Here is a 25648-nt window from a genome sequence, read left to right on the forward strand (position 1 = left end):
TTATTCCGTTTACCTGATCAAACTATGTCGACAAGGGATGCTTAGGTCTCCTAGGCACATACTTCCATCTTTATTGTGTCACAGGATCCATGGTTGCCGTACATTTGGTTTTGTATACTTCACATAAATTTGAGATTGATGAATGTTCATTATATTCACCCGTTTATGTTTTAAGTTAAATTTTATATGTTTTCTTATTTGCACTAAGTTGCTTTTATGTCATTTATATAGGATTTCTGTCTATGTGAGGACGGCTGCATACAGAGTGAGGCCAGAGTGAGACTAGCTGTTCTACAAGCAACGGCTATAACTGCATACTTGGAAGTAATGACGACTTCCTATTATGTTAACCCTATTTGTAATCAATAACGATGAAATGGACCGTATTTCATCAATTGCTAGACAGGTCTTTATACACTGATTTTGACTATGGGCTGTTTCATTTACCTGATTAAAGGTATAGGGTTCACGACGGGTAAGAGTGGTCAAGAGGGGATGCTTACTTCTCCTAAGCACATCTGATCCCACCTTCAAATGATTCACAGCTACGATGAAAAGAAAGGTAAGAACGAATCTTCATTGACATTCCATTTATTTCCATCTAAATTTGTATATACATTGCATAGTGTAAATGCTTTCTAGCTGATAATGAATCAAGAAAGCTTTTCATGTATATGCCGTTTTATAAAAAATGTAAAACGCGTACTAAATCAAATCGGAATATGTAACTGAAATCGATTATCACAAATGCGGATGCATATGAAAGGCGAAGATAACGAGCAGTGATCAATCTCATAGCTTCTATAAACAACACAAAATGGAGAGTTGGGCAAACACGGACCCCTGGATATACCAGAGGTGGTATTAGGTGCCTAGGATGAGTAAATATCCCCTGTCGACCGGTCACATCTGCCTTGAGCCCTATATGTATCAGAATTAATAAATCCCTAAAGAATTTTGGCAGACTTATTTGTGACATACAGATAAGTTACATATTCACGAACATACATTAATCTCGCCAAGCACGTGGGGACATATCATTTGCTTTCCGTGTCGCATCACGAATACTATTGATGCCTATTCTTATTTGCAGTTTTCTTGGATTCGCAACACATCAGCAACAGAACACCTTAGAGGAAACGTTTTGAATGTTGCTTTTTCTAGATAAGCACTTTTCAGTATTATCCCAGCCCATCGTATACTTCTGGTGACAACGTTGATGTAGGTAATACACAATTACAGGATCGAATGGAACGTTGATTCTGGTGTTCCCATACAATGATCAGAAAACCCCTATATCTATAATTCAATATATTTTAGGCTAAATAAAACAAGTACCTTGTCTTAGCTTTCACAGTTTTGTACATCACGTATTGTATCAATTTTTCATCACGCAAATCCCGACACTCATATTGATTGACTCATGGGCAGATATAGCAATATATTTAGTAATACATGTGGAGTGTTTCAATTGATTCATTGTTTGCATGCGTTAAATGTTGTACAATAGAACATTTATATGCATATTCTAAAGGTAATTTATGCACAGAAAGTAAGATGATTTTTAGCTCACCTGAGCTAAAAGCTCAAGTGAGCTATTCTGATCACCCGTATTCCGGTGTCCGTCCGTCTGTCTGTCTGTAAACTTTTAACATTTTTGACTTCTTCTCAAAAACCACTGGGCCAATTTCAACCAAAGTTGACACAAAACATCCTTAGGTAAAGGGAATTCTAAATTGTTAAAATAAAGGGCCAGGCCACCTTCTAAGGGGAGATAATCAAGAAAAGGTAAACATAGGGTAGGGTCATTAAAAAATCTTCTCAAGAACCACTGGGCCAGAAAAGATGAAATTTATAGATAAGCTTTATTAGGTAGTGCAGATTCTAAATTGTTAAAATCATGGCCCCCGGGTGTTGGATGGGGCCACAATAGGGGATTGAAGTTTTACATACAAATGTTTAGGAAATTTTTTTTTTAAATCTTATCAAGAACCACTGAGCCAGAAAAGCTGAGATTTATATGAAAGCTTCCTGATATAGTGCAAATTCTAAATTGTTAACATCATGACCCTCGGGGATCGGATAGGGCCACAATAGGGGATCAAAGTTTTACATACAAATATATAGGAAACATCTTTAAAAATCTACTTCTCAAGAACCACTGAGCCAGAAAAGCTGAGATTTATATGAAAGCTTCCTGATATAGTGCAAATTCTAAATTGTTAAAATCCTGGCCCCCGGGGGTCCGATGGGGCCACAATGGGGGGTCAAATTTGGTTTGTTGTTGTTTTTTTATATAGTGCAGATTCAAGTTTTTTTAAAATCATGGCCCCCGGGGGTCGGATGGGGCCACAATAGGGGATCAAAATTTTATTTACAAATATATAGGAAAAATCTTTAAAAATCTTCTTCTCAAGAACCATTGAGCCAGAAAAGCTGAGATTTATATGAAAGCTTTCTGATATAGTGCAGATTCAGGTTTGTTAAAGCCATGGCCCCCTGGGGTAGGATGGGGCCACAATAGGGGATCAAAGTTTTACATACAAATATATAGGAAAAATCTTTAAAACTCTTCTTCTCAAGAACTATTGGGCCAAAGAAGTTCACATTTACATGAAAGCTTTCTGACATAGTGTAGATTTAAGTTTGCAAAACCCATGGCCTCCAGGGGTAGGTTTGGGGCCATAATAGGGACTACGGTTTTACATGCAAATATATATGGAAAGTCTTCTGATATGGACCAAGGTGACTCAGGTGAGCCATGTGTCCCATGGGCCTCTTATTAAGTAGATATTTAGGGACTTGTACCGATCTTTGGAAATAAAAATAAATGTCACTAAATGTAAGCTTCATCATTGCAGCTTTTACCATACATTAATTTCCATTTCTGTGAATGCAACTATGTACAGAATAGGAACAGTTCCTTTAAGAGTCACGGATAAATCTGTCTAAAGGTAAGGAATGGCATCTGCCTTAAAATGATCAGCAAGACAATCAAATGGAATGCCATATGAAATCTCATACAGGCAAAATAAAGTTAGCATTGTATTATAACTAGAACAGAATTTTGATCTTCAATTCAAGAGACGTCAACATAAAATTAAAAAACTAACATATTTGAATTTCAATGACCATATGGAATACTTTTTTTCGTTATCTTCACTTTTACATTTGACAGCGTCACTAGAAAACGCAAAAAATCATATTAAAAGGTATATGAAAACATTGCACTAGCAAAATCATTTTCTCGAAGTTCTATGTCTATGAGTCATTTTGGTATATCAAGTACTCGCATATAATATGGAATATACAGTATATCAAATCAACATTTGCTTGGAAGTCAATATAGGTAATCGACGAAACGTCGTCGATGCATTCAAATGGCATGCTGAAGGCTGATCAGAAATAATTTTCTTGTATACGCTTAGAGGCTTTTGAATAAAATCTGACACACAAAACATAGATGAAATTATTTGTTTAACGTCTCGTCAATAATTCGTCATTCATATTAAGACGTCATCAGCTGTAGGTGAATCTAGTATGGGAGCATTAATTTCTCTCTGTGAGAATTCCAACCTAATTATTTAGAATTCATTGATACAAGTCAGAGGGCATCATGTTGACCCTTGATCAAAAATTAATTGCCATACTTATATTCTATTTCCATATCATCTGCTTTGATTTTTTAAATTCTGATTGTGTGTCGTTGACTCATGGATGAAAAGTGAATATAAGGATTGATTTCCATACTGCATTTTAACCAGTCGCTGTAGCGCAGTGGTAGAGCGTCTGTGTTGCAAAGAGGAGGTCATGAGTGCGAATCACACTCGTGTCATGACCGTGTTAGACTTCGGACGTAAACATGGGTGGTTATTGTTCTTTCACTTTAAAAACGGAGGTCCCGTCTGACGTCATGCGTTGAAACCTCAAAGCATAGGGCTGAATTTGATATTCTACTCCTGTTTTTTTACGTATCAATATGAGAGAAATAATTATCGACGGTATGTACAACAGCCAACCATACCAAACCAACCATACTGCATTTTCTTGTCTTTTTTCACAAATACATCTGGCTATCCTGCATCGAGTCTCAGTATTTTTTATCAATGCATTTCATTAATTAATTTAATAAAGGTGTGTAACGTCTTTAAGATTGGGATAATGAAATAGATATATTTTTCAAATCATTTGCAGTTAAAATATTTAACGACCCTTTTACTGTGTTATTACAAACTTATACTTCCAGTAATTTAAAGGGGCATGAGCTGACATTCTGTCACCAAAATTTGAATTCAATGAAAATTTTTCTATATTATAAATTTCAGTGATAACACCAGCATTTAATTATTTTAAACGCTTTTAATCCTCAAACCAGGCACGTGCATTTTAATTTTGGTCATTAAATATTTACAGTATACCAAGGCAATACTTCGTCCTCACATATTTCGTTACAAAAATAGCGTAATTTTATCGGTTTTATCTTGTTTTATACAAAATAAATGTTTTATTAGTCATTAATATATATACTATTATAGTAGATATTAACGGCAAACTGACAACTCAACTGTATGACAAACGGGATGATTTCAGCTCCTCCATCGTCAACTTCCCGTATTTTTGTAGCAATATTCCGTTATCACCTGCATATGGTGTTTATATCTCTCAACTGATTCGATACGCAAGAGCTTGTTCTGCGTATAGTCAGTTTATAAATCGATCCATGCCACTGACAAACAAGTTTAGGGCACAGGGGTTTCAACAGTCTTGATTGAAGTCAGCATTTCGCAAATTTTGATGGTCCTTATAACGATCTAGTTCGTCAATACAACCTGTCGTTGGGTTAATTGCTGTCTGTCGTGTTTCATACCGATCGTTAGGCCGTTGGCACACTGATTTTGACTACGGATAACTCCGTTTACCTGATCAGGATATAGGCTCGCGGCGGGTGTGACCGGTCGACAGGGAATGTTTACTCCTCCTAGGCACCTGATCCCACCTCCAGTGTGTCCAGGGTCCGTGTTTGCCCAACTGTCTATTTTGTATTGCTTATAGGAGTTATGAGATTGATCACTGTTCGTTATCTTCACCTTCCATTTTCCCCATATGTTCAATATTAGTGCGCTTTTCGGATAAATCCTTACAACTAGTTGTCCCTTATCATTGTGACTGCAGGTAAAAGAAAGAACAGTTAATGATCCTGAATGCTTAGTATATACGCTTCATTTTATGGAATGTCACCTCAAGCTGTGACCGTTCGCGGTTGGTAAGTGATTGGAACATTCAGTAAGTCGTGCGTTTAAACCACGATTTTACTATGACCATGTTACATTAAAAGCTAAATATTGGTAATGATTGTCCCTTTGCCAAACGCTCGACATTTGAAAGTGAGAGTCACGGGTCTTTCGGATGTCTTTAAAGCGGATGTCCCTGTCACGACATCAATAACCCTAGCTGCTCTTGAGCACTAAGCATGGATCTAAATTTGGGGTACCTCAAATACAGCTGATGACATTTCAATTGGAGTGAAACAATTATGAAAATTACTAAAGAAACACGCAGAAATCTACAGTGGTAAGGTGACTGTGAAACATAACTATCGTTGTATTGTCCTTGAAAAATATTTCATTCGTTGTTCATTTATGTGTTTATTTGATATAGATGAAGTTTTCCAAGTGACAAAGAAAACATGTGAAAAGAACCACAACCAAAATGGCAGTAGCAACCGCACTAAACGGTGACTATAAAGACATTCAGAACAGCTGTGAGTTTGTTGAATTGAACAATGCTTCAAAACATATTTGCCTTGCAGGAGTTTATGTAACAAACAATGTTAAGGGTTTTGAAAGATGTAGTGGTAGTGTTGTAAAAAGCAAAACCCATAAATTGTTTCCTCTAAAGGATGTTTCTGAACGCAATGAAATTGTGCATTTTACAAACGAGAAAGATTCTGACATTTTTTTCCATTTTTTAAGTAATTTTGGATATAGCGCAGCTTTGCAAAATCATAAACGTGATGTAGAAAAAAACCAGCTAAGTGATCTGCATACATTTTACTGTAGATCATCAGTTTGTGTTGTCAATGTTAGAGAATGGACACCTAGTGTTAATGACTTATCTCTATCACACCTAGCTATTCGATCTTTAAAAGTTATCGAAGAAAAGCTAATGGGTAAAGATTCAGATAGAAAACCAGCAGAGGACGATTGTATATCTTTCTTTAAAATGTTCGGGACTCACGTGTATCTGACGAACGTTACTGTAGGTGGAATATATTCAATTAGTGCCAAAACCACATTACAAAAACATGATGATATAGAGTCGACAATAGCCCTTGTACAAGAAATTCACAACAAAGATATATCAGATCATTTATTCAAAGATACTAAAGCAGAAAGTACAGAAATTAAAGAAATGAAAGACAACGGAAAAGAAAAGCCAATATTAGAAAACAAAATTGAAGCTGCACATAGAAAACTAGGAGGGCCACAAAATACGTGCTACTTATCGGAGTGGAAGGCAGAGTTAATGAAAAATCCAGAGACCTGGACTGTAAGTGACATGGGCGAAATTTCATTCGAAAATTGCATTGGAATTTGGTCTTTGGTGAAAAAGCATCATAAATCATTTTCTAACGCAGAAGAGTTGTCGTGTTTTTTGGCAGAAATTTGGGTGAATCATGTTGCTCATGGAATTCAGTGTTATGATCTGTTGAGATGCTCAAGGCAGACTTTTGTTGAAACTTTGAAGTCCAAACTTTCAACACCTTCAATCAGCTGGTATCTGGAATCCCTTAGGGATTTACTACAGTTTTTAGAACATACGGTGGCTCTAGTTGGAAAACCTATGGTTATGAAGGCGGTGGATATTTTTTCAGAGCCATGTATTATTACTTTATTCAAAGAAAGTGCAAAATACAAAACACCAGTAAATATTTGCTTTCAAATTCTGACTACCAAATTAAACATTTTACAAATAGAAAGAAGAGGATCATCTTTAGCGTCTGAGGGTTCATGGATTGCATCAGACTATTTCATTCCAGGTATGTTATCACAGAGAGAATTGAATAACGTTGAGGCGTTATTGGATATATTAGAATATGAGCTGTTACCAGGATTTGATGCTCTGCAAGCATACTATGATGCTGTTCCCAAAAAAGTACAATCATTAACGAAATGTGAACTCAAAGACACCGTGCAAAAATTACTCCAGAAGCTGATAGATAGAGAGGAATATCCAGAGGCTCTGCTTCTTCTTGTCATTCTCATATACATTGGGTATCACTTCAAGAAAAAAGAAATTCTAACAGATATCACATTTGAGCTTCTGGCAGATTTCATATCATCGGCAAAAGGAGAAATTTCTCTGGCTAAGAAATACAAAGATCCGGAAAGTCAAGAGGCGTGGTTGCTGTTGAGGTTGGTTTTCAAACTAGACACACAATACCGGATATACGATGCTTCCATTGTACTTGCAGATGAGTTGAACAATTTCCGTTGCTTTCTGATGGAAAAGAATTTCATATTACATTCCAAAATCAAAAATGCTTTGGATCCAAAGCACAAAAAAGATTGCCCACATGCAGTTATCCATTCGTTAGCAAAAATATCCAGATATCCATGTGAGATGTTTGATGGCGAAACGATGAGAAAAATATCTTCTAAGAATCCAGAATTTGTTCCTGATATTCCAAGTGATGATCCACTATACCATATGATAGAAAAATTCGGGATGGAAGACTTTTTCCCACGTAAACTTTCAACAAAACATGTTTTGCAGTTGAGTGATGCCTTGTTCACAACCCGTCCAACGAAACTGAAAGATATACCATGGACTGTATTCCAGCATATCATAGCCATGAACTTTAATTTCAGAGATACAGTTTTGTCTGGGTTTTTTAAACAAAAACCGAAATTAAAAAAGAGGCACCCAATGGATGTTTTTCTTGCTCTTTGGCATTGTTGCGATCCATTTTTGAAAAAACTCCTCGCATCAAAAATCGCCACCTGTCAACTTGCTCTCCCTTTCATATATGAGGATATAACATCCAGAGATCAACTAACTATGTCACTTTGGCCAATTCGTGATATTTTCATTGACGACAGTCCGGATTCTGTTTTGACCAAATCTCTAATGACTGTTGGTTTTATAAGAGTTGGAGAATTAAAGTCAATATCGAAATCAAAAATAATAAATAAGATGATGAGGGGAGAAAGTAATGACCACGATACGTTTTACCACAGAGATTGTGCCCTGGCGGAAAGTAAACGATTAATTTCCAACGGACTTGTTGAAATTACTTGGTATGTACCTAAAACAAACAATGGTGATGATGTAGATTCTACCAAAACAGAAGAAGTGTTGAAAGAATTTTCTCAACCAATATGCATCTTGAATATGCGGGGAGATGCGAAAGATTTTAGGACCCAGCTTTCAGCGTTACTCGCACTTTCAGATGTGGTAGTTGTCATGTCTGAATTTGAGAATTTGAATGATGAACAATCTCTTCAAGTGTTAAAAGAAGTGCAGAGCAGTCCATCGATTGCAATAATCATGGCAGACTTCCCAAACAGTGTCGAAAACGAAGATATAGAAGAAGAAAGTGACGACGAAGAGGAGAAAATAGAAGAGGAAAACGATGAGAGAGAAGAAAGAAATGACATGTCATTAGAAGAGCATTCTGGAGAAGATTTACATCTTTTCTTTGAAGCAAAAACGGGTTTAAATCATCAAAGCAGATTATTTATTTCCACTCTGGATAATGGAAAGACATTAAATCAAAGTGGCCTTAAAGATCGCCTTACCACACAAATCATATCAGCAGTAAAGCATATCAAATGTCTGCAAAGCCTGGAGGGAAAGACTATGCTATTGCCAACATCCGTTACAGTAGATGAAGATAATGAAAGATCAAAATATGGCTCAAATTTGAGTGAAATAGTTTTTGCAGATGTTGAATCAGTAAATATGATACAGGGAAATCAAATAAAAGACAAAGTACTTCCTTTACAGCGAGATGATATATGGCACACTTGGTGTTTGATGCAAAAACGTTGCTTTCGTTCAGGAAAAACGAGTCTTTTTGAAAACGTACATCAAAAAACTCTGAAGACTCTTAGATTGTGGCAGGTGATGTATGGTCTGGAGACTCAAAATACAATTGTAAAATTTGTAAATGTTTTGGCAAGCCATATTGATGATAAAGAAACCATCACTTATTTTCTGCACAATATGAAAATCCAGATGGACCTTTTATCCAGACAGGTAATGCCTAAGCTTACCAACGATCTCTTTAAAACTTTCAAGAAATTCGAAACTCTGAGGTCGCAAAGTGACGTCGACAAAAAGAAGTTGGAAACAATGAAGTCGCAAATAAAAAGCAAGCAGAAAATTCTGGCTAATGCTTCGTTCGGTTTAGAACATTTTTTCAGAGAAATGGGACAATTGTACGAGTCATTCTTGCATTGCATTGAAACAATGTTTATTCGAGTATCGAGTAAAACAAAACTTGTCCTAGAGAAAATGCCACAAATTGCTGCAAAACTTCTTGTATGGGGTCATCCACTCGAGATCATGGACGGAGATACAGCGTCAGTTCCTGAAAATTGGATTAAAGCTGTATTCAAGGAGATAGGATCAATCATTGGAGAAAACAAAACGATGTATGTAATTTCAATTTTAGGAATCCAAAGTTCTGGTAAATCAACTCTGCTAAACACAATGTTTGGTATGCAATTTTCTGTTAGTGCTGGAAGATGTACACGTGGAATTTATGCGCAACTTATCCCCGTAGACAAGGCAAAGTCTAGTCTCATGTTTGATTATGCTTTGATTCTAGATACAGGAGGATTAAGAGCTCCAGAGTCAGCAGGGGAGAAGCATGTTCATGATAACGAGCTTGCAACGCTCGTCATAGGCCTAGCAGACGTTGCGCTGATCAATATAAAAGGGAAAACTGTAGCTGACATGCAAGATGTGCTTGAAATTGTACTTCATGCATTGATAAGGTTAAAGAATGCAAATGAGAAGTTGAATATTAAAACATCGTGCGTCTTTCTTCATCAAAATGTATCAGCGTCCAATGCAAAGATGAACACTTTTACGGTTAGTCAGAAGGTTGATGCCGTCTTGAATGAAATGACAAACATTATTGCTAAGCAGGAAAAGATAGCAAATATTACGCAGCTCAACGATGTTTTGGTATTTAATCCCGATGAAAATGTCATCCATATACCGGATTTGTGGCTAGGTATTCCTCCAATGGCCCCAGCAAGTCAAGAATATAGCAAGAAGGTGGTTCAGGTCGCCAAACGCATTCTAGTTGACTTATGTGAAAACAAAAACAGCTTTCTCAATTGTGAAAACACAAGTCTTCACCTACACAATCTTTGGAAAGGAATTCTTTCAGAAGACTTTGTATTCAGTTTTTAAAATGTTTTGGAAGTGAAAGCGTTTACATTGTTGGAAACTGAATTTCAGAAAATCATTTGGACTTTGGAAGCATTCAAGCTGGAAAATATTCAAACTAAAGTATGTGAGATAGGCTATAGCGAAACATTAAAGGGGCTTCAAAGTACCATCACAGACATTGAATGTCGTTTTCATAAAAACCTTGAGGAGAAAACCAAACAATGTAAAAAAGAACTTCAAACGTTTTTTGAAACGTCTGAATTAAGTGATTACATGGTACATTGGAGAGCACATAAAACAGAAGAACTCACATCTATTTCCAAGAAAATAGCAACTGAAATAGATGCAAAAATTCAAAGCGAAAGAACAAAATGTGAAAAACTTCTTGAAAGCAAACAGAAGTTGTCATCAGTTAAAACAAAAGTGATTAATAAGGCAATGGAATTTGCAACGACAGACAACAATGAGAAAGATCGAATGAGCGAGACAGAGATTAGAAGCAAATTTCGGGATTTATGGAAAACATGGCTTAAGGAACTCGCCCCAGACGTTTCCACGGACATTATCCAGCCAAAAATAACAGAGATGAAAACAGAAATCAAACGTGAGATCAGGAAGAAATTTTCTAATCAAAAGGCTTTGTATGAAAAGATGTCAGACATGAAACTTCCATCAGTAAAAACGCTTAAGGACTGCATCAAGACAGAAGATATGGATGTCAAAGACATCGAAGTGACTGGCATTAAAGAGAACATCAGTGTTTATGGCAACTACAACCCAGAAAAGAAAAGGGAATATCTTTCAAATAAAAATTATTTCAAGAAAGCAAAGGATATTCTTGATATGATTTTTTCAAAGATAGAGGATTTTATGGAAAAACGGGATAAACACGTAGAATTCAATTCTGCTCATTTTATTGAAGTGTTGAAATTTGTAACGGTTGGTTTTCGTGATCATAATGATGGAAGTGATACTCATGGATTCATGATAACAACAACACTGGAGATAAAGACAGTATTGATGGTAGAGGAGTATGTCATCAAGCGATTTGAGCAGCATATAAGAGATTATGAGACAGACAATAGTTTGAGATCAAAAATGGAAAAGTATAAAAATGAAGTGGAATCATTGTTTGTGACTACGTACCTTCAAGCAGCAGGTGACGAAATCGCAGCATCGATCATATCCAAACACCTAAAAGATGTCCTCAATGGAAAACTGATTAAAAACCTATATATACATATTGTGAGAAAGATAACCAATAACTTTGGTAATCTAAAGGAATCTCTGATAAAATTAGTTCTTACAGATTTTGCGACAAAACACAAATTTAGTGATTACATTCTCTACATTACAAATCCGAAATATTTCGTGGAGTTATGGATAAAAGAATACACTAGCATGGTCTTCGATCAAAAGGATACAAATGGTGTTTCAGAATATCAGCGATACATTGAGATAGAGCTAAGTGAAACATGCGAAACTGTAAAAAAGTGCGCAGGGAATGGCGCTAAGAAATGGGAGCAATGGATTGGTTGTTTTAAAGACAAACCGAAGAAGGAAAGTCTCCACCTGCCTGATGAATCCCTTCGAATCGTTTCTAAATTAAATGTAAAAGATATTGATTTTTTTCCTAAAAAATTTAACAAACAATTGGACATTTGTAGAAATTCCCTCTTGATTACATTGAAGGGTGTGAGTGTGTCACAAAGAAATTGGGGGGACACTGATCCTTATCAAGAAATCATAAAAAATCTTTGGAAATGTCACGAAAATTGTCCATGGTGTTTAGAACCATGTATCGTGTCATCACCCGAAGATAGGCATTTATGCAAACAACATAGACCTGGTGGTATAGCAGGGGTACATCGGGTTAACAGTAGACAATTGGCATGCGAATCGTGTGACTTTGAAATACAGAGTACTACACAGATGCGATGTGGCACGTGGTGCAAATGTAAGCCCAAAACGGATATATATCATCCTTGTAAAGAATATAAAAAGTATATGAAGGAACCATGGGATATACTACCTTCTTCAAACATGTCATCTTCAAAATATTGGATTTGGGTTTTCAGAGAATTTGAAAAGGATTTTGGGGAATATCATAGAAGAGAACCACCTGATTTTCCAGAAACTGATGAATTCAAAGTTTCGAAAACAGAGGTCATCGAAAGTCTTAGCACGTACAATTAAAGAAAAGGTCTTTTGTCATAGAGGGGAGATTAAATCGAACACTATTGTATTTCATCTAATCAACTAATTTATACGAATGCTCTTTTAAAGTAAATTTAATAGAGATTGTCATTAAGATTACTATCATGCTGTGCGTTTATTTTATACAGGCTGACATGAAAAACTTTATTCGTAGACATATTCCTTTTCAATACGTCTTGAACTGTTTTCTACGTTTAGATTTGGAAGTCACTGTTCACTCTCCTATTGTGATACTTTTTACACAATATAACCTAACTTTAGAATGTATGTATACCTTCTGTATCAATGACTTCAATTTCCTGAATGTGTAGTCATAAAATATAACTGCCAGTAAGAATTGAATTCACTAATGCATCAATAATATTGGGGGGGGGGTTAAATCTATTAGGTCATTCAAAGTTTCAGATTGAATTTAAGGTGAAAAAAAAAATCACCAACATATCATTTAGTTGCGTTCAATGTCCAATTTTTATCTAGGTCGAAACACTGAAAGCACTGAAATGCACATGGTGACCATGGTGTGAATTATTTCAACGGGGCTTATGTGTATACGATATGATTTGCCATTGTAATAAATATCTACATATTTTTCATAGATGTATGACAAACATTGGTAGGCAATAGTGTGAAAACCGCATTCAATGTAGAAATAAACATTCAAACAAACCTCGATTGCTATTGACATTTTCTTCACTATTTTAATCCTTTTTCAGGTCAGTTTAAGGAGTACACGAGGGGTTTTGGTTAACCAATTGATTTAAAATAAAACACATGGATATCGCATTTTCTATATTCCTCTGTAGCTGCATCTACAAACTTCGGATCAAAGAGGGTTGTTCGTCGTCTGTAGTTGATTACATTGATACAATGAAGATTATTATAAATCATGTATTATTCAGGGTTTCCGGTTCCAAAAATAATACATATTGAACTTACAAGTGCCTTTTTACAAAATAATTTAGGGGTAATAGAAAATGTTAAATAAAAAACTTCAAATATTCATCACAGTTTGGTCAATATTAAGTATGAAGGGGAGATTGGCACTTAATCGCTAACATCTTTGGAAATCATTGGGGAATATTCATCATTAGCCGAACTATTACAAATAAAATGTTTGGATGTTTGTTGTAACTATGCTTTTATATCAGACAAGATCTGTTAGTCTGATGTGATTTTATAACAAAGGGAGCTTAAACAAAAAAATTAAGATCGTTCAATTTCAGTTGGGAAAAAGTGCATTGATTGATCATCATCAAAAGTTGTTTAGGGAGAATATGCTGATGATGATTTTATTGTTACACTGTTTCTTCTAGCAATTTGTCTTTGTTTTTATTAAGGTGGGCGCTTAACATTAAAAAAAAGCAACTTGGAATGGCCTGAAAATGAATAATTAGTTTGTAATGATTATTTCACTGTATTGATGTATAATACTTCGTAATATTCTTCCTTCTCATTTTTATGTTTAATAAAGTCATGACACCTAGAATCCTAGCGTTGCAGATGCATATTTCAGAACTATAATCATATAGGTCAGGATATTACGAATGATCAGATAATTATAAGCATACACAAATTTATAAACTTTGACGAAGTACAACTACTTTGATAGCGAAAAGAGTTAAAGCAGTAATGCATTTGAACTTTAAAGTAAGCTAAGGATCCCTGATAGTTGATTGCATAACCACAAAACAAGTTATTTATGTTAATAAATCCAAGATCCACGGTAGTCCACGTGGTCAGTGTTTGAACATAAAAAAAATTGCATTGTACAAGGATGCTTGCACACTGAGTAATATCAGGTGTTATTGTTCTGAGGATGATTTGCAAACAACGAAGGCATAACGTGAAAAAGACGCGTTTATTATGAATTCGGAAATTTCCTTTTCATGAACTGACAGGGAATGGTTACTCCTCCTAGGCACCTGATCCCACCTCTGTTGTGTCCAGGGGTCGGTGTTTGCCCAACTCTCTATTTTGTATTGCTGATAGGAATTCTCAGATTGATCACTGTTCGGTATCTTCACTTTTCATATGTTCTCTAAAATATTCTGATTTATTAACATAAATAACTTGTTTTGTGGTTATGCAATCAACTATCAGGGATCCTTGGCTTACTTTAAAGTTCAAATGCATTACTGCTTTAACACTTTTCGGTATCAAAGTAGTTGTACTTTGTCAAAGGTCCACGTCATATTCGTACAAAACTTTACTATATTCCATTGAGAGTTTTACACACGTTATTTGAAGAAGCTATGGCTAATCTATACTTGGATTTTTCAACACCTGAATATAGACTGAACTCTAAGATTATGGATGTTGCCTACCACAGACTCTATAAACCAGCACGGACCATGGATGATATTCCTTCCAAATCATGCCGCCAGTTTCTTAAGCTCAAATTTACAAACAAAGGAATAGATGCCGTCAACATAAGCAACATTCTTCGTCATAAAAGGGTTCAATCGTGTACTCCAACTTATTTCAAGTTCAAGTCTACACCCTGTATTTCTAACAGCTATACTTCTACTATTGCATCCAAACTTTTTAATTATAAACAAACTTTGCAGTGCCTAGATATAGACCATCTTATACGTAATCCACCAACATGTTCTTGTTCTTCATCTTCTTTCAACTATAGTCCAGCTGGACATGTCATTACTGGTGATGTTGATATAGTTGAAAATGAGGACCTCAAATCACTTATTCTAAAAGGTCCTAAATACAGAGAATCTCGATCTTTTAATTGGCGACAGAACTTCATCTCTATTATGAATTCTGTCGAAGATTATGCCAGACGATAGGCTAACTATGAAAAAAAAGAACTTGATACATTATCAGAATGGGTTAAAAGCATAAGATGAATATTAAAATCCCACATTAGACACATGAAAACAAAAGTACGTACCATGTATCCTTCTGTGTTTAGTAAACCAGAAGTGATAAAAGAATTAAATAGGTTACATGAGGAATATGTTTTGGTTCCAGCTGACAAAGTTTGTAACAACATTGTCTTTGTTTGTAAGGCTCATTATTACAACTGTATTTTAAACGAACTTGGCATTAATTCCACTTTTGGTAATCATACTTATACTCCAACTGCCATTTCAAAAGATGAAATTCTTCAAAACCATGCTTCGGTTTTAGACACATTTAATATCTCAGTCAATGGGTCGAATGCATATGAGTTACCGTACCTATACTGGATTCCTAAACTACATAAAAACCCTTACAAACAAAGATACATTGCTGGATCTCTACTAAGCCCCTATCTTTGCTCCTCACGAAAATATTAACAGCTGTGAAGGAGAAACTTCAAACTTACTGTGCGACTACATATGCTAGAAGTGGTGTTAATCAAATGTGGATTCTAAAAAATCTAAAGAACTTTTAGTAAACTTGAAATCGCAGAATTTTTTCCAAATTAATAACATTAAAGCATATGACTTTTCAACACTATATACGACCATTCCTCAAAATAAATTAAAGACTAGACTTTTTGACATCATAGACAGTTGCTTCTTCAATAAAAAGGGAAAACGGAAATATTCATATCTAGTGATCAAGTCATTCAAAAACTTACTTTGTTAAACACCACTCTGATTCCACCCACAAGTACTCTGAAGTTGAAATAAAAAAAATATGCTACAGTTCCTCAGTTCCTCATTGACAATATCGTCGTGGTCTTTGGTGATCAGATCTTCCGACAGTCTGTTGGAATTCCCATGGGCACGAATTGTGCTCCTTTGTTAGCTGACCTGTTTCTATATTCATATGAAGCAGAATTTATTCAAAAAACTTCTACGCGAGAAGAAAAAATATCTTGATGTGGCCTTCAATTCGACATTTAGATATATCGATGACGTATTGTCTACTAACAATAATAGCTTTCATTCATATGTCGATTTGATATATCCCTGTGAGCTTGAAATAAAAGACACCACGGAGTCGTCCACTTCTGCTTCATGCAAGGTGAAGATAACGAACAGTGATCAATCTCATAACTCCTATAAGCAATACAAAATAGATAGTTGGGCAAACACGGACCCCTGGACTCATCAGAGGTGGGATCAGGTGCCTAGGAGGAGTAAGCATCCCCTGTTGACCGGTCACACCCGCCGTGAGCCCTATATCCTGATCAGGTAAACGGAGTTATCCGCAGTCAAAATCAGTGTACTAAGAACGGCTTAACAATCGGTATGAAACACGTCAGACAGCATTTGACCCAATGCGAGGTTGTATTGACGAACTAGATCGCTATAACGACCATAGAATTTGCGAAATGCTGACTTCAATCGAGACTGTTGAAATCCCTGTACCATCAACTTGTTTGTCAGTAGCTTACCTCGATTTAAAAACTGACTATACCCAGAACAAGCTCTTGCATATCGAATCAGTTGATATATATAAACACCATATGCAGGTGATAATGGAATATTGCTACACAAATATGGGAAGTTGACGATAGAGAAGCTGAAATCATCCCGTTTGTCATACAGTTGAGTTGTCAGTTTGCCGTTAATGTCTACTTTCAATAAAATATCTAAGTATGAAGCAGAAGTGGACGACTCTGTGGTGTCCTTTATTTCGAGCTCACAGGGATATATCAAATCGACATATGAATGAAAGCTATCATTGTTAATAGACAAAACGTCATCGATATATCTAAAAGTCGAATTGAAGGTCACAGCGAGAGATTTTTTCTTCTCACGTAGAAGTTTTTGAATAAATTCTGCTTCATATGAATATAAAAACAGGTCAGCTAACAAAGGAGCACAATTCGTGCCCATGGGAATTCCAACAGACTGTTGGAAGACCTGATCACCAAAGACCACAAATATATTGTCAATGAGGAACTCTAGCATATTTTTTATTTCAACTTCATACTTAGATATTTTATTGAAAGTAGACATTAACGGCAAACTGAAAACTCAACTGTATGACACACGGGATGATTTCAGCTTCTCCAACGCCAAATTCCCATATTTATGTAGCAATATTCCATTATCACCTGCATATGGTGTTTATATATCTCAACTGATTCGATATGCAAGAGCTTGTTCTGCGTATAGTCAGTTTTTAAATCGAGGTAAGCTACTGACAAAGAAGTTGATGGTACAGGGATTTCAACAGTCTCGATTGAAGTCAGCATTTTGCAAATTCTATGGTCGTTATAACGATCTAGTTCGTCAATACAACTTAACATTGGGTCAAATGCTGTCTGACGTGTTTCATACCGATTGTTAAGCTGATCTTGGCACACTGATTTTGACCATGGATAATCCCGTTTAACTGATCAGGATATACGGCTCACGGCGGGTGTGACCGGTCAACAAGGGATGCTTACTCCTCCTAGTCACCTGATCCCACCTCTGGTGTGTCCAGGGGTCCGTGTTTGCCAAACTATCTATTTTGCATTGCTTATAAGAGTTATGAAATTGATCACTGTTCGTTATCTTCACCTTGCTTATTCCATCACATGAAAAAGCATTTCTCAAGTATTTCTTTCTTTCTCAGTATATCAAACAACATGTTTTAGCAAATGTGATATTTGCAACTTTTATTTCATTTCGTTGAATCGCATGATCATAATTCAAAATTTTGAAAACAAAAGCAACCAACATTTCTAGGATTTCCTAAAATGAACCGTTTAATCACTATGTACTAACATACATGTTCAATGAAAATGAAGATAACGCTCAATGTTATAACTACTATCACTTCAAAATTAAGTGTTGAAAAAACACGGACTCCTCCAAACACCAGGGTTGGAAACAGATGACCAGGAGGAGTAAACATAATCACCTGTCGACCGGTCTCTTCCGCGGTGAGTCCTAGATCTTAATCATGTAAACAGAGTAATCCATGATAAAAATCAGAATGTAAAGCTTAACCTCTTAAATGGTATTCAAGACGTCAGACAGCATGTGATCCAATGAAAAGGTGTATTAGTAAATTATTTCTTTTTCATAACAATATAATTTGAAACATTCCGACTTTCAGCAAGTGTAGATAACCCTTTATCATCAACTTACGTGTCAGCCACTTGTTTAAATCTAATAAAAGGATCATGAGCCACCTCGCTCACATCAACGTGGTCATCCTATTGTTCGGCTCTTAAGAGTTATTAAGATATTTCTTTTGAGTGAAAGGTTAAGATAACAAACAGTGATCAATCACATAAATCCAACAAGTAATACAAATTTGACAAACACGGACCATTGGACATACCACAGGTGGAATCAGAGGCCTAGGAGGAGTAAGCATCCGCTGACGACCGGTCATTCCCGCCCAATGTCTTGCATATGGTGTTTAGTTTTCTTAACTGATTCACTACACAAGAGTTTGTTCTGAGTATGGCCAGTTTTTCAAATCGAAGCAGGCTACTGACAAACAAGTTGGTGGTACGGGAGTTCCAACACTGTCGTTTAAAGTCAGTATTTCGCAAATTATAGGGTTGTTATAATGATTTAGTTTGCCAATACAGCCTATCATTGGGTTAAATGTAAAACTTATACGGTACCAATTTTGATGCACCAGATGCGATTTCGACAAATAATGTCTCTTCAGTGATGCTCAACCGAAATGTTTGAAATCCGAAATAACTATGAAGTTTTAGAGCTAAATATAGCCAAAAACAGCGTGCCAAAAAATTGGAGCCAAATTCGTCCAAGGATAAGAGCTATGCATGAGGGAGATAATCCTTAATTTTGAAATGAATTTCTAAATTTCGTAACAGCAATTAAATATACATCCGTATACATCCGTATAAATGCTGTTTAACGTGATTCATACCGATTGTTAGACCGTTCTTAGCACACTGATTTTGACTACGAATAACTCCGTTTACCTCATCAAGATATAGAGCTCACGACGGATGTGACCGGTCCACGGTGGATGCTTACTCCTCCTGAGCACCTGGTCCCACCTCCCTGGCCGAGTGGTTAGAGCATCTCGTTCGAAATCACACGGCCTCTCACCTCTGTCGGCGCGGGTTTCAATCCCGCTCGCGCGTGTAAGTGAGAAAGTTTCCCAGTTTACTTTCGGAAGGTCAGTGGTCCCTTCCCAGGTATATTGTATATGGGTTCTCTCTTCCACCAATATAAACTGGGCGCCACTAAATAACTGAAAAAATGTTGAGTGTGACGGAAAACATCAATCAATTAATCAATCCCCACTGGTCAGTCATTGCCCAACTATATATTTTGTATTGTTTATAGGAGTTATGAGATTGATCACTGGACGTTATCTTTACCTTTCATTCGAATATTTCCTTTTTCAATTTTTGTTGAAGAAGCAACTGTCTATGATACAAAAAATTCATTGTGTAGAATAGTCGTGTAAAGTGTTCAAAAAGTGAAATATCTTGATGTGGTTGATTGGAGAAATGGTTTCCGATTTCAAATTTATTGAAAGTTCTTGAAATTATTTTTGAATCCAAATTTGGTTTACACCACTTCTGGCATATGCCGTGATACATTACGTTTGGAGTTTATCCTTCACAGCAACTAACATTTTCGTGAGGAACAGAGATAGGGGCTTGGTAGAATTTTTACTGGATCCAGCAATGTATCTTTGTTTGTAAGTTGTTTTTTTTTTTGTGTTTTAGGAATCCAGTAGAGGTACGGTAACTCATATTCATTCGACCCATTGACTGGTATATTAAATGTGTCTAAAAAAGAAGCAGGATTTGGAAAAAAAATATCTTTTGAAAGAGTAGTTGAAGTATAAGTACAATTACCAAATGTGGAAATAATGCCAAGTTCGTTTGAAATACAGTTGCAATAATGAAACCTACAAAGACAATGTTGTTACAAGCTTAGTCAGCTGGAACCAACACATATTCCTCGTGTACCCTATCTGAATCTTCAATCACTTATTGTAAACTATACACTAAAGAATATATGTTACGTACTTTTGTTTTGTCTATTACGGATTTTTAGTATCTATTAATCCATTCTGACAAAGTTTCAAGTTCTTCCATTTTATATTTAGCCCATCGTCTGGTATAATCTTCAAAAATTCACAACGGAGATGACGTTTTCTCGCCATTTGAAAGATCGGGGTTCTCTGACTTTAGATATAAATTATTTTAGGTCCTCGTTTTCAACTATATCACCATCACCAGTAGTGACATGTCCAATTGGACTTTAGTTGAAAGAAGACGAAAAACAAGAACACGTAGTAAGATTAAATATAAGACATCTAGACACCGTAAATTATGTTTTTAAAAAGTTTAGATGCAATCGTAAAAATTGGGAGTAGAGAGTGTAGACTTCAACTTGAAATATGTTGGAATACAAGACTGAACTATTTCATGTCCAAGAATGTTGCTGATGTCAGAATCTATGTATTTGTTAATGAATTTGAATTTAAGGAACTGGTGACATGATGTTCAAGGAATAACATCCATAACCCGTGGTGGTTTAAAGAGTCTGTGATGGACAATATCCATAATCTTAGAGTTAAATAAATATTCATTCGGTATATACATACATACAAACATACATATATAAATACCAAGGATAACCCATGAAAACTCAAAAGCCTTTTTCCTTTTACCAATGGGGTCCTTTGATGCACGGATATATGCGCTTGGGGGTCATTGGTGTGGGAGGAAATCGGAATACCCGGAGGAAGCCCACGTGTCCGAGCGGGCGACCGCCATACCCACTCACATACAAACACTGTCGATCAAGGGGGTCGAACTCTGGTCGTAGCGGTGAGAAACAAGCGCGCTGCCTCTGCGCTACCCGGACACCCTATATATTTTGGTGTTGAAAGATCCAAGGATGGACTAGCTTTGGCTTGTTAAAATAACGTAAACAAAACTATCAATGGAATAGAGTAAAGTTTAGTGTGAATATGGTGTGGACCTAATTGAATGTTGACGTAAGGTAACTGTGAATATAGCTTAAGTGAAAACTTAAGGATCAAGATGAAATTCTGTAAATTGTTTTGGTAAAGCAATGTATTAACTAGTTCTAATTGTAATTGTTCACCACACGTCCCCATTTAAAAAGTGGTGTCAATTAGCTTCTGCACATCATAATGAAAGGCGAAGATAACGAACAGTGATCAAGCTCATAACCTATAAGCAATACAAAACAGAGTTAGGCAAACACGTACCCATTGGATATACCAGAGGTGGGATCAGGTGCCTAGGAAGACTGTTACAATCTAAGTTTTTGTACTTTGTACATATGCTGTCAATATCCATTAATCTCATCCAAAAGGGAACTTCCGGCTATCAAAATATTGGCCTATCAAAGTCGAACGTATATGTTTGCGCGTTCATGTGAGTTATTTTGACGATGCTACCCGTACTAAGTAAACTGTCCAAAATATATCTGCCACATCGATTACAAAACATTTCATTGGAATCTCAAAATGTTATCTATGAAAGGCGAAGATAACGAACAGTGATAAATCTCATAACTCCTACAAGCAATACAAAATAGATAGTTGGGCAAACACGGACCCCTGGACACACCAGTGGTGGAATCCGGTGCCTAGAAGGAGTAAACACCCCTTGTCGACCGGTCACACCCGCCGTGAGCCCCATATCCTGATCAGGTAAACGGAGTTATCCGTAGTCAAAATCAGTGTGTTAACGGCCTAACGATCGGTATGAAACACGTTAGATAGTAATTGACCCAATGATAGGTTGTATTGACGAACTAGATCGTTATAACGACCATTGAATTTGCGAAATGCTGACTTCAATCGAGACTGTTGAAACCCCTGTACCATCAACTTGTTTGTCAGTAGCTTACTTCGATTCAAAAACTGACTATACGCAGAAGAAGCTCCTGCATATCGAATCAGTTGAGATATATAAACACCATATGCAGGTGATAATGGAATATTGCTACATAAATATGGGAAGTTGACGATGGAGAAAGAAGGTGAAAATAACGAATAGTGATCAATCTCATAACTCATACAATCAATACAAAACAGAGAGTTTGTCAAACACGGATCCCTGGATATACCAGAGGTGAGAGCATGTGCCTATCAATACCTGATTAAACACTTATAATTTACAATGCATGTGCTGCCTTAGAAAGTTAGGTTGCAGCCAGTTAACCAGTCAAATTGTTAAGTTTTACTTCTTTATTGACATGATGGTAAAAAGCTGTAAAACAAATGAAATAAACAAAATAAGTATCTGAATTAACATTGTCGTTTACATGTACATAGCTAAATAGTGGTTATAACGGACTTCCATAGAATAAATTTTGGCGCGGGGTTTACTTACATATAGCAATATAGATAAACTACAAATAATCAATGAAATAACAATCCAAATCTTTCTATAGAACTTAGATATACAATAAAGCTGTTTTGAATTAATCAAGGTAGAAATATATAAACGATAGTGTAGATATGCAGCAATCATGACTAGAACTCTGACACAATAATTCATCACTAACTGAAATATTTAGACATTAAACAGCTATCAGGGTATAGGCGAGATGCTTACAATACAAAATACACAAAAATATAAACTTCCACTGTGGTCAGCAGCAGATAATTAAACAATAGTATGAAATGGACTGCAGACCGCAAACCATGCGGTCGACATATAAAACGGAAACAGAAGAGTTCCAAAACATATAAAGTACGGGAGCCGGGACGGAACACTCCCCACCTGATATCATCAGATATCACACTTCATTGTTCTCGATCAACAACACCAACTCTGAAACTGGGCGAATAAATGTAGATATCTTGCCATCCCGGGATATGCGAATCTCTGCTTTACGCACTTTGCCGTCAGCACTTGGAAAGGTTTTCACAACTTTTGCCCATAGGCCACTGAATGCGTGGTGCCTGTTTGTCTACCATCAACACAACGTCACCAACCGAAATATGCCTCTGGTCTTTCTGCCACTTCCTGCGTTCTTGAAGGGACTGAAGGTACTGTGCTTTCCACTTACTCCAGAAGATGTCCGCCAGGTGTCGTACTCTTTTCCATTGAGACCGGTACATGTCTTTACAGTCAAAAACAGCATCCAGTGATGACACTAAAACATCAGGTTTCTGTGTGATTAAGAGCGATGGACTTAGTGGGTAAGGATCATCAGGGTCTGTTGACAAGGTTGTAAGTGGGCGTGAGTTCATGATTGCTGAAACTTCAGCAAGAAATGTCACAAGTACGTCATGAGTTAAATGTCCCTTGTTCATAGAATTCTCCAATAACATAGAATCAAGGATGCGTCGGGCAACACCTATCAGCCTCTCCCATACCCCACCCATGTGTGAGGAGTGAGGGGGGTTGAAGATCCAGGTAGTGCCATTTTCATGCAGGACAGATTTCACTGGTCCATCCTCAATGTTGATAGTGTTGATGTTGAGGTCATTGGTCGAACCAACGAAGTTTGTGCCCCTGTCTGACCTTATCTGCTTTACAGGACCTCGGAGTACGACAAACCTTCTGTAAGCATTGATGAAGGAGGAGGCACTCATCTCTTCAACAACCTCTATGTGCACGCCTCTAGTGGTCAAACAGGTAAACAGTATGGCCCATCTCTTGGAATTTGTAACTCCTCCACGAGTTCGTCTGGAGACAATGTTCCAAGGTCCAAAGGTATCAAGGCCCACATATGTGAATGGTGGACTTGGTTGAGTGCGATCTAAGGGTAGGTCGGCCATTTTTTGGTGTTCCACATCCCTGCGTAGTTTTCGACATATGACACAATTGTACAGCATTGATGAGATAAGTCGCTTACCACCAACAATCCAGAATCCTGCAGATCGCACTGCACCACCAGTAATGTGTCTGCCTTGGTGCCTTGATTTCCTGTGATAGAATTCAACAACAAGTTTGGCCACATGGTGTCGTGAAGGGATAATGATGGGATTTTTGTCATCCTGACATAGTTCTCCTTTGTTCAACCTTCCACCAACTCTTAGCACTCCGTCTAAGTCCATATATGGGTCTAACTTTCTCAAGGAGCTGTTCATGGGTACAACGTTTTTCTCTTGTAGACTGTAGATTTCTTCTTGATAAGCTTCTCTCTGAATAACTTTGATGATAACCCTTTCTGCTTCTTTGTAAGAAGAGACTGATTTTGTGAGTTTACAGGAATGCCATCCTGTACAAGGTCCTTGTCCATTGAAGCTCTGTGCCACATGCCTCAATCTCGCAATAGTCTCGATGAGTTTTTTCCAGTCAAGGAACTCTGAAAATCTTTGTGAGCCAAGTGATAGGTTTGACGATGCATGGCTGATCTTCAGACATGTAACGAGTGGTCTCACCTCCTTGTCAGAGTCTGGATTCTGCAAGTCATAAAGATTTTCTTCTGATGAATCTTCACCGGTCAAGATGTAGGGGGGTCCCTTTAGCCACATGCTATTCTTTAAGTCTGACACATGAATCGCACGTGTAGCCACATCCGCAGGATTATTGTTCGTGAATACATACTTCCACTGTTCGGGTGATGTAATTTGTCGTATACGTGCAACTCTGTTGCTCACATATGTGTAGAATCTTCGTGATTGGTTACTTATGTAGCCAAGAACTACCTTACTATCTGAATAAAACCAAAACTTGCTCAGGTCAATGTCCAACTGCTCAGAAATGTATTGTGCAATTTCAGTTGACAAGACGGCTGCGCATAGTTCAAGGCGGGGTATTGTGTGGCCGTGCGAGGGAGCAACTTTAGCTTTTCCAAGTACAAATCCCAGCTCTTCCTGGTCTTTTCTTTTAGCTAATAAGTATCCTACAGCTGCTATAGCGTGCTCAGATGCATCACAATACATGTGGACCTCTTTTGAATCACATCTTCCAAAGGACATGCTTGTATAGACCCGAGGTATTTTCAGTTCTGTTAGCAAGCCCAGTGATTGCCTCCAATCATTCCACCAAGTGACTTATTCATCTGTCAGTGGTACATCCCAGTCAATTGAGCTACGTATGAGTGATCTGAGAAACAACTTGCCCTCAACAGTAATTGGTGCTACGAATCCCAGAGGGTCAAAGATGCTATTGACAGTGGAAAGCACTCCTCTGCGGGTGGTT

General features: G+C 36.9%; 2 protein-coding genes and 1 long non-coding RNA gene across 3 annotated transcripts; 2 read left to right on the forward strand and 1 right to left on the reverse strand.

The window, feature by feature from the left end:
* Positions 1-1121: 1121 nt before the first annotated feature.
* Positions 1122-5905, forward strand: LOC130049173 (uncharacterized). The gene is made up of 3 exons (XR_008797676.1): positions 1122-1225; positions 2862-2954; positions 5659-5905. It is a non-coding gene; the product is annotated as an uncharacterized LOC130049173 (long non-coding RNA).
* Positions 5906-6165: 260 nt separating this feature from the next.
* LOC130049732 (interferon-induced very large GTPase 1-like) lies at positions 6166-10428 on the forward strand. The gene has a single exon (XM_056147682.1). It carries the CDS (start codon positions 6166-6168, stop codon positions 10426-10428), a length of 4263 nt encoding a protein of 1420 aa, XP_056003657.1.
* Positions 10429-23400: 12972 nt separating this feature from the next.
* On the reverse strand, positions 23401-25425 carry LOC130049733 (uncharacterized). The gene has a single exon (XM_056147683.1). The coding sequence runs from the start codon at positions 25423-25425 to the stop codon at positions 23401-23403; it is 2025 nt and encodes a 674-aa protein (XP_056003658.1).
* Positions 25426-25648: the final 223 nt, after the last annotated feature.

The sequence above is a fragment of the Ostrea edulis genome, chromosome 8 (assembly GCF_947568905.1).
Source record: "Ostrea edulis chromosome 8, xbOstEdul1.1, whole genome shotgun sequence".
In the NCBI taxonomy this organism is placed as follows: domain Eukaryota; kingdom Metazoa; phylum Mollusca; class Bivalvia; order Ostreida; family Ostreidae; genus Ostrea; species Ostrea edulis.